Source organism: Thunnus thynnus, chromosome 15, assembly GCF_963924715.1.
Source record: "Thunnus thynnus chromosome 15, fThuThy2.1, whole genome shotgun sequence".
NCBI lineage: Eukaryota > Metazoa > Chordata > Actinopteri > Scombriformes > Scombridae > Thunnus > Thunnus thynnus.
The window spans coordinates 30,128,001-30,143,692 of record NC_089531.1 but is presented as its reverse complement, the minus strand read 5'-3'; the positions used below and the strand labels follow the sequence as shown (position 1 = coordinate 30,143,692).

The following is a 15,692-nucleotide window of genomic DNA, read 5'->3' as shown; positions in this document are numbered from 1 at the left end:
GTAAGCCAAGTGATTCTATTATAATACTTCAGTGATTCTTGATATGTATTTATAGTTTCTTTTCTATTATTCTCAGACCACTCACTCCCTTACAGAACGGAAACACGGCCCACTGTGATATCTATCTGACTGGAGTCATTCCATTCTAAGTGTTTCCACAGGTCTCCCTCCACAAATAACATGAGAACTGGCAAATATGCAGGAAATCAAAACCAAGACATCAGACAATCTAATAAAAGAGCATCCATTTTATTGAGCCAGTGGGGGCATTTCAACCTCACCGTAGTGTTGGGTTTAAGGTGGCCATAAATGAAATGTACAGAAAAAGGTCACAGCAGATACTTTTTTCCTTTACTCCTTCCAAGTTTTGATTACATATCAGGTATCTGTGACCTCTGTCCTCCTTATGTAAGGAAGCAGGATAGGAGTGTGTGTAGCAACAGTGATCCAGCACTTGTTAGGCTGCTCATATAAAAATAGCTCCCTTATATGGGATTATCAGTGTCAATAGTACTGCCATAAAAGCTCCATATAGGCAAACAATGAATAAAAGGCAATGAAGACTTGTAGATATTGCGTCACTTTCTTGGGATTGTTAATAGAAATCTGGTGCAAAACAAAAAAAAGCCCAAGATAGTTGAAACATTGTTTGGCTGCCAGTAATAAAATGAAATCATATAATCAAATTGACATTTTCTCATTTGTGTATACATGTGACAAAAAACTACAACTTCAAACTACAACTTCCATGTCTGAAAATGAATAATTACTGCCAGAATTCATTCTCTTGTTAATTCTAATGTTGTCATACATCAGGTGCACACAAATGGAAAATTAAATTTCAAGTGATTTCATTTTAATATAATACCTCTGACTTCCGTATCTTACAGGTTGTGACACAGGTAAGCAAACTAAAAGTCCATATTTTTTTTTAGAGAATATGTCTGATGCAAGTCAAATGTGGTTAAATACAATGAAAGTGTAGAGTGCAAAACAGGCTACTGCACACTAAAAACCAAACGACATGTTTGGTCTTCTAATTTGTGCCTTTGGATCTAAAAGGTGAAGGAGAATTCCATAAAAATAAGTCCTTGTGGAGAAAGAGAGTGGCCTACATTAACAATAAAAAGTATTATCATGGCACAGAAAATGATATAAGGCAAAAAAACAAGTTTGTACAGAAAAAACATCAAAATGTGCTGCTGGTATTATGTGTCAATGCTTGAAAATATCAAAACAAGACAGTTCCTAAGACAAGCAACAATGATACTGTCATGTTCATATTTGAAGAATCTTAATGTGGTGAGGTTTCAGGAAAGCCTCTTCCGTTCCACAGGTCACACAGGGCTGTCATTTTAGTTCCATATGTGAAAATATATAAAGTACAAAACTGTTTCACCAGCACAAATGATGACAGTTTGATGAGTCATAGTTGAGAACAAGCAGCAACCATCACTGCTGAAGCCACTGTCCTACACTCCAGTTCCTTTAATGGATAATAGTTGCTGCTTCCAGAAAAAAAAACCCTGAAATACACAGGTTCAATTTGAGATTTGCTGCTGGGTTAACGAGAGTTATGGCTTATATAACAGCATATTTTGTAGTGTGTGTGTGTGCTTGATTGACAGATGTCTTAATTTATACATCAGCAGTGTTGGTTGCTGGTTGTTCGACCCTCCTCCCACCTCTCCGCCCTGGGGAGGAATGTGATGTCACAGGTTTGATGTGGGTGATATAAGCAGAGCAATCACAGACTGCAGACAGTGTATGAACGATATTGCAGTTTATAATATTGTACAAAACTAGGTGATGACACACTGCTGGAATAACTGCTTCTGTTTCCAAACACAGTGCGTCAGAGTTTCTGGTGGTCTACTGTGTGAATTAACAGTAGAAATGCACCGATTGATTGGCCACCGATCAAAAACAGCCGGTTTTCAGCTGATCAGCCATGACCAGTGACCGGCCCTGATCAGTCTCATATATCCGATTTTTTGCCCATCATATTTTCTGCACATAGCTGCACTATGGTTCACGTTGCACACACAGCTGCTGCGGCACAGACAACACACACAACATGCACGTTGCATGCACGTTGCACACACAGCGCACACACAGTACAGCCACACACACACAGTGTGTCGTTGGTCAGTTCTTCAGCATGAGTGAAGACACAAGTTTGCAATTTGTATACCTTTAAGTCCAGAATAAGCCGCAGAGGAACAACCTTGAAAACATTTGGAACTAACTTAATCAGACACTTAAAAAACCATCACTGTGGTGAACATGAACCATTTTAAAGAGGTTATTTAAATAGTTAATGAACATAAAGTTGAACTTATATGTTATATCTTAATATTCCATTTAAGTTACAAAAATGTTTGTGGATGCTGTCAATTATAGTTTTTATAAAGAAAGAAAATCTTTCTTTCTTATTAAATTCTTATAAAGAAAGAAAATCAGAATCGGCAGGTCAGACTTGTAAAAAATCGGAAAACAGAATCAGCCAAGAAAATTGCAATCGGTGCATTTCTAATTAACAGGTCAAAGTTGTACATGGCCTACATGATGGACACATTCAAGAACACAGAAACAGGAAACGCATGCTTGACTTGGTCCAACATAGAAGCTTCAGTTGAATTAAATGACAAAAGCGCCCCTACAGACAGACCTACTTTAGCCTTTAGGTAGAATTGCACTTCACGTAGATAGAACTTATGATTCCAAAATTCACTAAATACAGTATATACTTCAGAGTCTAATTCTTGATCTGTTGTCACTGGACTCACTTCCAGAGGCAACATCTAAACCATTACTGTACTCATTAATGTGGGAGCAGTTTGCTCTAATAAAGCACAGTGGTTATTCTGACATTTCCGTGTTTACCGTGGTATCATGATCACAGTAAGTCTGCATTCTGACTGTCTGCAGTCCTCTCATTCATTTGAACGGGGACAGTCCAAGTGCACAGCAGGGGCCCCAACACAAGGGCTCCGTCAAAATCACACAGGGTCGTCCCACAAAAAAAGTTGAGCGAGGCAACATTTGCTGCAACGTGACGTTATCCGACGACATGCTGACATACATGAAGATGCACAGTCCTGGTGGATTCCTTTGTAACATTAACGCTATTCAAAGGCTGTTTTTGGTCTGAATGCCTACTAAGAATTTTGTTTCTTCAGAGAGCATTTCTTACACTTTTGACCTGACTTTCAGGTGCACCGTGATGGAATTTGTAGCACTAAGGTTTGTCTGAACTTATGTGCCCTTGCTGAATACTCACTGCAAGCCTATCTGTTCTCTAACAATGCTTCTTTTAATCTCCTACAATGTTTTCTTTTAATTACACTGGTTATTTAGTTGATTTGATGCAGTGGTTTGTCATTTTGCATTTCTTTTCCCCTTCTTCTTGTTTGGTTATTTGAGCCAAATTTATTCTGTTTTTCTTCGAGGAAAAGCACCAAAGGCTATCACCTGGTCACAAACCAGGTGACTGTCTCATGGTGAATCATGAGAAAAAAAAACATGTAAACAGGATCAAATGCAATGAGTTCTCTCTTTTTGACTTAACAGGCATTTCCTGAATGTTCGGGTCCCTATTATTTCTTACCCCGATCATATTATTACTGTAGTTTACTTTCCATACTGAACTTTGTCCGGCTATCACTGTCAACATTCTGGTGACAACATTAAGGTCAAGTGAGAAAAGACGTGCATATAATGCAGATGAATAGGGTTGAACATAAAGTGACATAAGTACAACTTATAGGAGTTTGTAATGAATGTGCAATACAATTCTAAAGTCACACTGCAGAAGAGAGTGGTGTAGTAAAACAGTGTCTATGTGGTCCTGCTGCTGTGATGTCATCACCTGGAGAGGTCCGGTGCAGCTGGACTCCTGAACAGACAGCAACATTACACCACCTGTGGAAGAGACAACATGCGTAGTAATCAGTTGATGTGGAAAACACAGTACTCTGACCAGTGTGTACTAATGCTGGCCTTCACTTGCTTCAGTCAATACTCAACTATACCTACTCTCCTTCTCTCAGAAGTATTCACCAAAACATTTTTTACTTTTGAAGATTTAAGCTGTGGGGCAGCTGTGGCTCAGGAGGTAGAGCGGGTCGCCCACCAATCAGAGGGTCGGTGGTTTGGTGGTTCCTTCAGTCTGCATGTCAAAGTGTCTTTGGGCAAGATACCGAACCCCAAATTGCTCTTGATGGCTGCGCACCATCGGTGTGTGTGAATGGCTGAGTGAGCACTACAAACATTTGTAAAAGTTCTTTGAATAAAAAGTGTTATATCGCTCCTGATGAGCAGGTTGGCACCTTGCATGGCAGCGTCTGCCATCAGTGTATGAATGTGTATGTGAATGGGTGAATGTTGGCATGTGTTGTAAAGTGCTTTCAGTGGTTGGTAGACTAGAAAAGCGCTAGATAAATGCAGTCCATTCACCATTTAAACTACCTGTCTACCTCTGTAAACTACCAAAGTTTCCCTGCAAGCTTTTATAATGGATGTGGACCAACTACAATTTTATGAAATAAAATGTGACAGATCAGACAGGTTGGAAACAAACCTCTAAGTCAGACAAATATTCAGGAGAGAAAACAAAAGCGAATTGTTAAGTGTCCGTTGTAAACATCAATCAGCTTCCAGATGCACTTCCTGCTCAACCAGTAAGTACGATATACTGTAAGCAACATTTCAGACATGCTCACTTTCACTTCCAAATAAAATGGTTTAGATAATCTCGATAAACTGTGGTTTGATTCCAACTTGTCTGATCGTCTGACTGCTCCTGTTTCGTGACCTGTCAGACTTTGGAAAACCAATGTCATTATGTTCCCAAATCTCTTGCTGAGTACAATATTATCAAAACTGAAAATCTGTGTATATATCTGCCAATATCTCAATTCTTTCCAGTACAAATTACAGTACAGAAATGGCAAATTGGGACTGAAGTCATTTAGAGACAGTGTCATCATTACATTGTGTAACACTGACAAGTGTTTTTGTTTTTCAGTAAAATGTCCTCCAGTACCCAGTATGCATCTCAGTCAAAAAACAAAACAAATAAAAAGAAGTATAGCAGTATTATGTCACCTTGTGGTCTATAAAGATATTGTGGTGGACATTTTTCAGTTTTCTGATGTCTAAGTGACTAAATGATTGATCCAGAAAATAATCAGCAGATTCGTTGATAACGAAAATAATTAGTTAGTTGCAGCTCTAAAGACTAGTGATGATGAAAAAGTCATATCAAAGCTAGTACCCATCCACACATATGAATGGAATGTTCGTGGGTTAAGTATTTTATAATAATGATTAATTCAACAAAAACACTCCATTATCTGTCATATCTGTCAAATGATAGTTTCAACATAGTGGACACTTGTGTGTGAAAGAAGGAAGCAGTGGGAGATCAGAGGCCTGAAGCTAATAAACTAAATTATGTGCGTCTCCCAGAGGAACCCTTCTCCTCTCTGTCCCAGCTGGTTTCACACCACTCAGACAATGTCACACTTCTTTTTCTATGGTTACACCACCAAAATAGCTTTAAAATAGCCTTACTGTGTGTGAGTGTGTGTGTTTGCCAGCTGGGAGAGCAGTTCATATTTGACCTGTTCTTCTTACATTGTCCGAATTAGCTACACAAACTTAAATAACCACACGTTGAGCCACTTTATCATATCACATGATCCCCAAGTGGATGTTATAAACCTAAATATGGGCTTAATGCATCACCACGTCTTCCTCAAAGTGTCTTGACATGCAGCAAACCCACAAGTTCTACTAGAATGTCCACCTAACACAGTCTGCTATCTTTATAATCCCTACATTACAATAGCCCACCCAATTATACATGTCAACTATCCCTTTAAGCCAAAGTTTACTTGTGGCTGGGAAAGATATCCACTATTTTAAGGTCACTCTTAGCAGAGTAAGAAAATGTAAGGGAGTTATCAATGTACCTGGGCAAAAGTGAGTCAATTCTGTTTGGCACTAAGTGTAGGCTGCAGAAGTCAAACAAGATAAAGGTTACATGCAATGGCAATGAAATCATATCGCTGACTTGAGTCACATACCTTGGCATTACTCTGGATCAGTCACTCTGAGGTGAATTTATTTCTATGAAAATACTATACAAAAGTACCTGTAAACTCATGTCCCTGTGTTGCAGAATGAGGCAGTTTGACATTGCATTACAACTCTTTCTAACAACACCGATACAGTGCCATTTCCATTACGCCTGTCCTGCATGGTACAGTGGCTTGACAACAAAACTAAAAAACAAGATGCAGGTTATGCAAAATAACATCATTCATCATCTACTAAAGGTACCTCCAGAACTCATGTAGAAGGTGAGGTCATTGAGAGAAAATGACTTTCTGTCTCCGTCATGATTTCAATGTGCACACAACACCAGCCTCAAGGGGGCGATAATGGTGCTGCAGCCACTAAATAGCCTACATATCATACATGTATCATGGGAAAAGAATTATCATAGTTTTACATCTTTTTCCCATATGTTGTCGTGTATGAAAAGACCAAAAATGAACACTTTAAGCAGGCTATTTGATTAGTGTAGGCAAATTATTTAAACAGCATAAATTTTGTATAGGAATGATTCTGTCCAAAGCTTTTTGATCCATATAAGTGGTTGATCACTGTAACCCTTGTAAAGGTCCCTCACAGCTCTTCCATCTTATGGTTCCGAACACAGACAAGTGATCCAAGCGAGAAAAGACACTCGATGGAACCGTCTTTTGGGATTCTGTTTCCGCCCGTTGGACATTCTTTGACACACAGCTAAATTAAGCTTGACAGTTAGCCTGCCACGGAGCAGGCTAGTTCTGCGGTATAAGTTGCCATGGTTACTGAGCAGGGAATCATATAAGCTACAGTAATGGAATGGAACTCTCACTTAAATTAGCCAGGCTTTCCAAAATAAGCCAGGCTTTCCCTTTATGGAATACCCCTCTGGTCCTGTGTGTATATTGTGTTCTTTTATTGTTTTTGTTTGTGAAATGCTTTTAGGATGTATTGATTGTGACTAAAAAGGAAGATACTAGGACAGGGATTGAAGTTTCATGTCTGTTGTTTTTATATTAAGGTTGTCTTTGAATTTTTTTATTTATTGTTTTAGAAGATTCTATGGATGTTATGTGTTGACGTCTGTACTGTTTTTCTGACATCAGGGACCATGTTGGAATCAAGTGTTCTCACTTTACAAGTTATCCCTTGGATTCATCCTCTTCTATATGCATAAATCAAATCAAATCAAAGTTAACCACTAAATGCAAATGCCATTGTGAATCCTTCACTAACAAAATTCGACATGAAGTGGAAAAGCTCTTCAGTAAACCTAACTGGCCGACAAAGTGCCGCTGTGTGCTGTGTACAGGGCAAAGATGGCATTGTTCTGCTGTAACTGGTTGAGACAGAGCTTTTATATAATTATATCGTGTTGGGTAGTTGAATCGTATTATATAAGTCAATCATATGTTTTGACCATGAAATCTGAATCTGCAAAGTAACTTGTAAGTGTAGCTGTCAGATGAATATGCTGGAGTAAATCAGAGCTGCAACTAACCATTACTTTGATTATTGATTAATCTGTCAATTATCTTCTTAATTAAATGAGTAGGTGTTTGGTTTATAAAATCACTGTTACCCAAAGCCCAAGATGACATCCTCAAATGTCTTGGTTTGTCACAACCTACTGTCCACAACTAAACGCTATCCAGTTTACTATCACAGAAACCAGAAAATATTCACATTTGAGAAGCTGGAACCAGAGAATTTGGACATTTTTCTCTTGAAGAATGACTCAGGCTAATCATTGTAGCTCTAGAGTGAAGAGCACAATATCTACAATGTAGTGAAGCAGAGGTATAGATTAGCACACTCAACTTAAATACCAGTACTTTATTTAGCTGCATTGCCCTTATGTCCAATAGTCCACAAAGACTTACAGAATCCACCAGATAGATTGATATACAGCTAAAAATCTATATAAAATAAAATCTAAAATTTAATTATATTTCTGTTTAGCCCAATCAATATCGGGTTTCTGAGGCTAATATGCATATCAATCTGATGACATATCAACTGATAGTAATCTCTTTTTTTGTTGTTTTTTGAAAGAACTGCAACCAAGATAAACACATTTATCTATACATTTTACAGTTGAAAAATAAAAAATAAATTTGGCAGTGCTCTCTGGTAGACATACTATCTAATGGTGACAGTTTCTAAATTTCCTCAAACCCAGTTTGGCATTTCTGTACTGCCATTTTTTGTTACTCATCAGCTGACATATGATTTAACCATCTACCTCTAATTTACATCAAATCTCTTATGGAGGAAAAGCCCTCACACAATCAAGAAAGTACTGGGATTTTGAAGACAAACACAGATATTTCAAATGTTGATTTATATATTTGGGCAACTATAGATGCAGAGCTATGATGTGCATGATGAAGGGTCTGCAGGGCTCATCCAGCTTCATTATGCATCCTGGAGATTTGAGGTTTGAATCATGCATACTTTCAGCTTGCCTCAACAAAAGTGAAGGCATAGATATAGAGCTACGAGTATTCGATCAGTTGATTGACAGTAAATTCATCGATTAATCATTGAAGTCATTTTCAATCAAAAATGGCCAAATAATTCTCCAATTATTTTTTGGCTTTCTCTTGTTTTCTATCATTGTAAACTGAATATCTTTGGTTTTGGACTGTTGATTTGACAGAAGAAGCAATCTGAAGACATCCTCATGGACTCTGGGAAAATGTGATGGACGTTTATAACTACCTTCTGTTATTTTATGGACTATGCCATTAATCCAAAGATGAATCAATATTGAAAAGAATTGTTAGTTGCAGCCCTGATTCAGTCCTTGATTAAAGCCTAACTGACCCACAGTGACAACGCTACAGCTTCAGCTGTCTGTCTTGTTAGCTGCTCCTTTTGTTCTGCAGTTTTTCATAGTGAGGTAATATTCTTAGGTTTTTTTATTTGGGAGTGTATTTTCAATTCAGCCATCATAGAAACAAAACATGAATACAACCTGTCAGAGAAAAACATCTGACTTTGGTTACTTTTATCAGGCAGCAGAATGTAACATAAAATCATGGGAATGAAGGGCTTACCTAAAGTTTAACTTGTCTTCATCTTGTCCTTCGCAGTCACAAGTTTCTCTTTATGTTCCTTACTGTCTTTCACTTCACATGACTCCCTGTCCTCCTCTTTCTTTTCTTCTTTTTCTTCCGCCATTCCGAGGATCACACTCTGTTTCACACTGACAGAGATCACCAATGCCTGCACAATGCCATAGATCAAAGCAAACTGAGGGAGATACTCCTGGATCAACCAGAGTAATCCTGCCATTCCCACTGTGGAGACGAAAAACATGGCCATGCCATGTAACCACAGCCTCAGTGCTCCCTGGACCCCCAAAACCTCCAAGATCAGCTTGGTGGGAGGGGACACAGTCCACAGGAAGCCCACTACAAACAGGTCAAACAAGTGGCGCAGGAAGTTGAAGCAGATGTCATAGTGCTCTGGTAGAATTTCCACCTTCCAGCTTTCCGCAAAGAGTCGAAAAGGAGACGTTAGCTGAGAAGGAGGCGTAGGTGATGGAGGAGGCGTTCCATAGTCTGAAAAGTCCCCGTCAATATCACGATCCCACACATCTCCACTCTGACCATCATGTTTCCTTCGTCTTGGTCCGCTTGGCTCTGTTTTTCCTGGCCAGGAAAGGTAGGTAGTTGGAAGATATTTATTCCACCATTTAGAAATTTGTTCTGCGTTTGCCTCTCTCTCCTGTTTCCCTGCACCAAGACCATCAATTTCCATGGGCTGAAGCTTCTCCTGTGCCTCCCAGTACTCCTCTACCGGACTGCTTTGGTCACTTTTACGTTTCCACCCTCCCCAGATCCAAGAGGTCCACCCTCTGACGCCCCCACCGCTGCCGCTATGCTTCTGGCCCTGGGCTATCACTGCAGTGGTATTCTCTGACTGACTGCTGCCCCAGGAGCGCACCCACCCCCATGCTTTGCCTACCACAGCTGTCATGGTTTCTCACCAGGCTTGTTGCAGTTGAATTAAGATCAGAAGACACTTGGTTCTCTGCTCCTCTGACTTTTGATAGCTGGGAAGCCCTGTGAGCTTACTGGAAAAGCATGTATGTACTGCAAGTTCACTTAAGTTGTAATACTTGTTCACAAGGATTCAGGCCAGGGCAAAATGACGTCCTAAAGCCATAGACACACCTGTGGGTGTGTTACAGCAGTTCAACAGAACCTAGGGGTGACCCCCCCTTTTACATTACTCACAGTTTCCTAAATGAAACGACAGCATTGATAACGCACGTCTCTGGTCTACATGTCTTTGAATTAGCTTGGCAACATTTGGAGCTACCAATGTTGCTTTCAATAACTCAACATTAGGTTGCCTCGTTCAGAAGTTAGCACTTGCTAACTAAATAAAGAGAGTTGACCAAAGCCAAGGGTTCAGCTTAATGACGTCAGCTAGTTAACGTTGTTGCTAGACAAACTTTTTAAACTTTTTTCAGTGTTTCTCGAATCACACTGCTTAACTCTTCGTACCTGTAAACAAAAGGAAATACATTGACAATTAGTTCAAGCATTAAATCTTCTTTCCAATTCCACGTCAACATCAGCAAGAGTTAGCCACTGTTACACAGGTCTAACGTTAGTTAGTTGTCAGAGCTAACCTGGGGTTTGTCACTACATAGGCAATTTAACTTTATAATCCAGGGAAGACATTTGTCTCTAAGGTGCGGTAACTACTCTGATAATATATAACGTTGAATGCTCACCTTCACGTTAACGTTAGCTAACGTTAGTTTGCCTGCTAGCTCTCCTGGTTGGCGTCAGAGAATGTTAACTCGACACAGATCGGGTTCTGTAACTTCGAGATGCCGGGTTAAAAACTCGCAAAGATATTTCATCCCTTACATTCGAATTAAAGTCAGCTTCCAACCTCAGCCAGCTGGCGACACTGCTAGCCAGCAGAGAAAGGTTCGCCAGCAGGTTACTGAAACGTTTACCTAATAACAAGAACAAAGACGACGGACTACCGGTTCGGTTTCAACCTTCAAAATAAAACCATGGCTGACCGTTTGTATCTGTTATATTCTGATCACATTCGAGTTATTATGCAACAACAAAATTCACTATGCTGAACTTATTCCAAGCTTACACAGGTATATGTAGTCTTTAACTGACCTCAGCGACAGTACTAAAATACAGGCCTCTTGTGCGTGCGTATATACACAGCACAGTACTCTTCAACTATAGGCCTACATATGCTTCAGCTCTTGGAAACATGCTACTAGATGATTTCATTGCAGCTAGACACGTGTACAAGAGTCATTTTATAACCATCAGATTGGCTTCCTTTCGTGACTGTACTCGCGTAAACAAGAAGTCAAATGTTATTTCTGTAGACCAACCCATTCCAGATAGCATTAGCCACATAGTACAAGTTTACCATAATAAAATACTGTACCTTTAATTAGTGGTATAAACTGTATTCTGAGCATTTACTGAAGTTGAACAATGTAAAATACTTTCAAATGGAAATGTTGCATTCAAATTTAGATTAAATATAAAACTGAAAAGTCATAACACAGAAAGGCCCACTTGGATTAGAACTGATTGAAGTAGAGCCAGTTTCATCCATTTTCTATACATCTTGGTAGCTTTACCTAAGACAATGAACTAAATGTTCAGCAAGTAACATGAACTAGCCAGAAGTTTCACATTCCACTTTACTCAGTTTAAAACTTTAAGGTTACTCTCTACCACTACATTTAACATTATAGCACATTAGACAACCCCAAAGTCCAGTTCACCTACAGTAACAATGTAAAAGATCCACAATAATGTAGAGCACCTCCCAGCTGGGCTTCTTGTGATTAATTTTATTGTAATCAAACCTGCTATCAACAAAAACCACTCCTTGTGTTGCCAACCATTTATTTGTATTTTTCATAAATACATTTGCATGAGGGTTAGACATTTTAACAGGTGGGGAAAGCTTACAACCAAAAGGAGAAAAAGTTACAGAAAACCAACTCTTGAAAGCACAGGATACTTCAACATATTAAAAGAGCCCGTTTTCAGAGGCTGACATTGAAATGAATGACAATGATGGAAAATATCCTGCCTCCAAGTTACAAATACTTTCATTTCCTGGATCACTTGACCCATCTAAGAACTTTGGTGAAGCTTGCAGCAGTCCCAACTCAAGTTGCAGCACCTGTGGAGAGACAGTGAATCTTCAGGTTAACATCATGCAGTCTAATTAACAAGAAGTCCTGTGAGGAAACTCAGCCAAGCCTATTTCCTGTCACATCAATACCAACCTGGGCAATTCATCGTATCCTCAGTCATCCAGCTAGGCTTGCCGCAGTCACACCTGAAAGAAAATGAGTTCATCAGTCATATTTAACTTCTACAAATTCTTCAACAGAAACTTTAACAGTCTGAGTGTCTCAGTGCGCTGCGAGTAAACTTCAGTGAACATCAGTCGAACCGAAAAACTGAATCATCATTGACCAAACTCAGACAGAAAGCTACAGGACCAAAGCCTTTTGAATCCTCATTTGGATGGAATATATTCCTCTAAGGAGGTGGTTGGGTGATTTCAGCCCAGTATTCACCTTTGATTTCAAAATTCATCTGCACCCTGGAGGCACAGTGGGGAATCTATTAAACCAAGGATCTTATTACTGCACCAATGTTCTGTCCCATTACACCCAACTCTTGAAAATGAATCCCATCTCAGTAGAGCTCAAAATCCAGATGAGTTGGTACTTACACAGCTGTGAAACTGAGGCTGGCTTCTGTCAGTGTGCAGGGGAGCTATAAGATAAAATGATACCATTAATACCATCACATGACCAAAAACCCCCAAAACACTTAATTCAAGCAACCACACACACTTTTGAATGTTTTAGCCCATTTACTATAGTTACACTTGACATTCTGGAGGGAGGTTTCTAGTTTATGAAGACTGGTTGAGTTTAAGGAATAAGCCATTCCCTTCTATTGTACATTAGAAATCAGTTCGATAGCTCATTACCTTAATGCATAAAATCTGAACTATCTACATACCACATTAATTGTGAAACAGACAGTGCTGTCTTAAGGACTGGGAAATTTATAAAGCAGGTCAGCAATACAAGCTGATGATGATCTGCATTAAATGGGTTAAGACATACAAGAGCACTGGTGTGGTCTCTGTGGTCAGTGCACTGTGAAAACAACTTCATGCTTTGTTCAGAGACTCTAGTCTATGAAATCATCATTCCACACAAGACAGAAGAGCTGCTTTTAGGTCCCAGACTTACTTAGAAGAGCAGTGTGTCTTCATTCATCCCACTTTTAACACCTAATGAGGACAAAAACAATGTTACAAGAAGTTCCATCTTTACAACCTGTACTAAGAATCAGTAATATGCATGCTCAGTGCACTGTGAAAGAGCTTCATGGTATTATCAGAGACTCTAGTCTAGTGAATCATCATGGTAGCATACTGGTTTCAACATTTCAGCTGCATCCCATCACCCAACACTCACCATCCAGTCATGGCTGCAGCTCCAACTGCTCACTTGAGGTAAGAGCATCACTCAGTGCACAGAGAATATCATCTCCCCTCAGTGTCCCCTCAGGTAGCGGCTGAGCCCATCTCCAGTGTGATCTTGAAACACAAAAGTAGGTTGTTCCCATTACACAGCCAAGTTATTATATGCTTTAATAAATATGACTTATTGTTAGTTTACTTTTAAAAACACATGCAATATAAAACCAAACTGCACAGATGTACAAAGCTACCAATAAGGACCCTGAGGTCCTGTAGTTGGTCATTTCTCACTATAACAGGGGGTTAAATGTTAAGATTTTTAATTTGTACAATTTCCCATTTTAAATTACTTATGAAGGCATTTTGGTACCCAATCTGTGTCATACAATCTGTTTTAATCCAGGCTGACCAAAATTGGTTTCTATGCATTTTAACAAATAGATCTTTCTTTTTCTATAGTTAGAAATTGTAGTGTTTAAAAATTGTAGCATTGTTCATCCATACCAGGAATTCATATTTTAAAATGCATCTGAATAAAAACTGTTAAGTTAGTTTCCCCACAGCTCTATGTTGTAACTCACTCTGTTCAGCCGTCTCCAAAAAGCTTCACCAAGAGCTCCTTCGGTTTTACAGACTCAAGGAGCCTCGTTCCACTCTCTGTTGGGAGAACAAAAAGCATACAGGTTGAAGGCAATTTTTTTCCTCCATTACAGCGCAGTCTGAGAGCCAAACCACGTGCTGAGGTTAATACTACTGCAGACGCTGCTAATCGTCCCATTTCACCCACTGACTCCTGCACAAGCCATTAACTCGACGTGCGTTCAACTTACCTTCCATTATAGCCTACGGGGTAATAGAATTCGTTATAAATGCCTGAAGGTAGATAGACACGTCCTCCTGCAGAGAAAGCAGCAAGTCAGAGACGGAACAGGAGTCCGCCCTTGGTTTATATACCAGGGTCCTCCACAGCACCGCGTGCTTTAAGTGTGCCCTAAACACTGCCTGTTTCTGACGTCTACCATAATCATGAACGGTACAACAAACTATTATAAATACTGTACATACCACGAATTAAATGTATATCTAAAGAAGGGGAAAGTATAACAATACTTTTAAAAACAAAGCCTTTAACGTGTAATTTTCATGTACGTATTTCTTCACATCTTTTGAGGGCACTTAAGACGAGGTTACTTTGAGTAAGTTAACAAATAAACGATTTGGAAAATTTCTTCCAATTGTGAGCCAACAACAACAAAACTACATCTATTTTTGACTGTTACTAGTGAATAGTTTGAAATTAAAATTTAATTTTAATTTAATTTAAATAAAAAGTGTCTTCACTGTGCCTGTTGACATACCCTGATAGAGTTTAAACATTTGAACAGTATAGTTTGTGCATTTTTGTGTATCATAAGACACATCTTACCGGATAGTATCAAACTCTCAACTCTGAATCAGGATAAACCTAATAATATAGTCTTCAAAACTAATCAAGACGTTTACCGTTATAATTTTGCAGAAACGACAACTAATAATCAATATTTGAATTATTATACCACAAGCAAACACTAGGTGGCGTACATGCGATGATTGAACCATTGTTAATTACTTTTTTTAAATTTAAACTTTATTTACACAAAGGAATTTACATCAGGATCACCAATAACAGCAATAAGGCAATCTTTGCTCGAGGCAGTGCACATCAATAGAGACATAAAAACACAAAACAAAAATAAACAACATTCAATTAAATCGATTACAAATTCAATTAATTACACAAGGCTCTAGATATCACAGCTTTAGAGTTTGTGCAGTATTTTAGTGTGTAGGATTTCAGTAGAACATGAAGACAGTAACGTCGGGTTTCTGTTTCGCAAATTTGCTGGCGTGTATATGAAGTTTTGCTAATAAAGAAATAAGATTACATTTTATTGAGAGATATTTCATCAGCCAATAAATAAGTAAATTCAATTTTGAGTTTGAGTTGAGTATCTACTTTTCTGTTTAAGATTTTTTTTTTTATTAAGGTCGTACCAAAAAGTCTGACTAAAGGTATAGTCCCCAAAAAA

The 15,692-nt window shown here is 38.8% G+C and overlaps 1 protein-coding gene, 1 long non-coding RNA gene and 1 other non-coding gene across 3 annotated transcripts; all 3 read right to left on the bottom strand.

The window, feature by feature from the left end:
* Positions 1-230: 230 nt before the first annotated feature.
* Positions 231-11,160, bottom strand: c15h6orf47 (chromosome 15 C6orf47 homolog). The gene is made up of 3 exons (XM_067611723.1): positions 10,853-11,160; positions 9,162-10,619; positions 231-3,924 (listed from the first exon to the last, which is right to left on the bottom strand). Exon 2 carries the CDS (start codon positions 10,084-10,086, stop codon positions 9,169-9,171), a length of 918 nt encoding a protein of 305 aa, XP_067467824.1. The 5' UTR covers positions 10,087-10,619; positions 10,853-11,160; the 3' UTR covers positions 231-3,924; positions 9,162-9,168.
* An 837-nt stretch (positions 11,161-11,997) lies between these two features.
* LOC137198093 (uncharacterized) lies at positions 11,998-14,598 on the bottom strand. The gene is made up of 7 exons (XR_010931577.1): positions 14,454-14,598; positions 14,205-14,280; positions 13,619-13,740; positions 13,391-13,431; positions 12,859-12,902; positions 12,404-12,456; positions 11,998-12,297 (listed from the first exon to the last, which is right to left on the bottom strand). It is a non-coding gene; the product is annotated as an uncharacterized lncRNA (long non-coding RNA).
* LOC137199129 (small nucleolar RNA SNORD52) lies at positions 13,284-13,352 on the bottom strand. The gene has a single exon (XR_010931744.1). It is a non-coding gene; the product is annotated as a small nucleolar RNA SNORD52 (small nucleolar RNA).
* Positions 14,599-15,692: the final 1,094 nt, after the last annotated feature.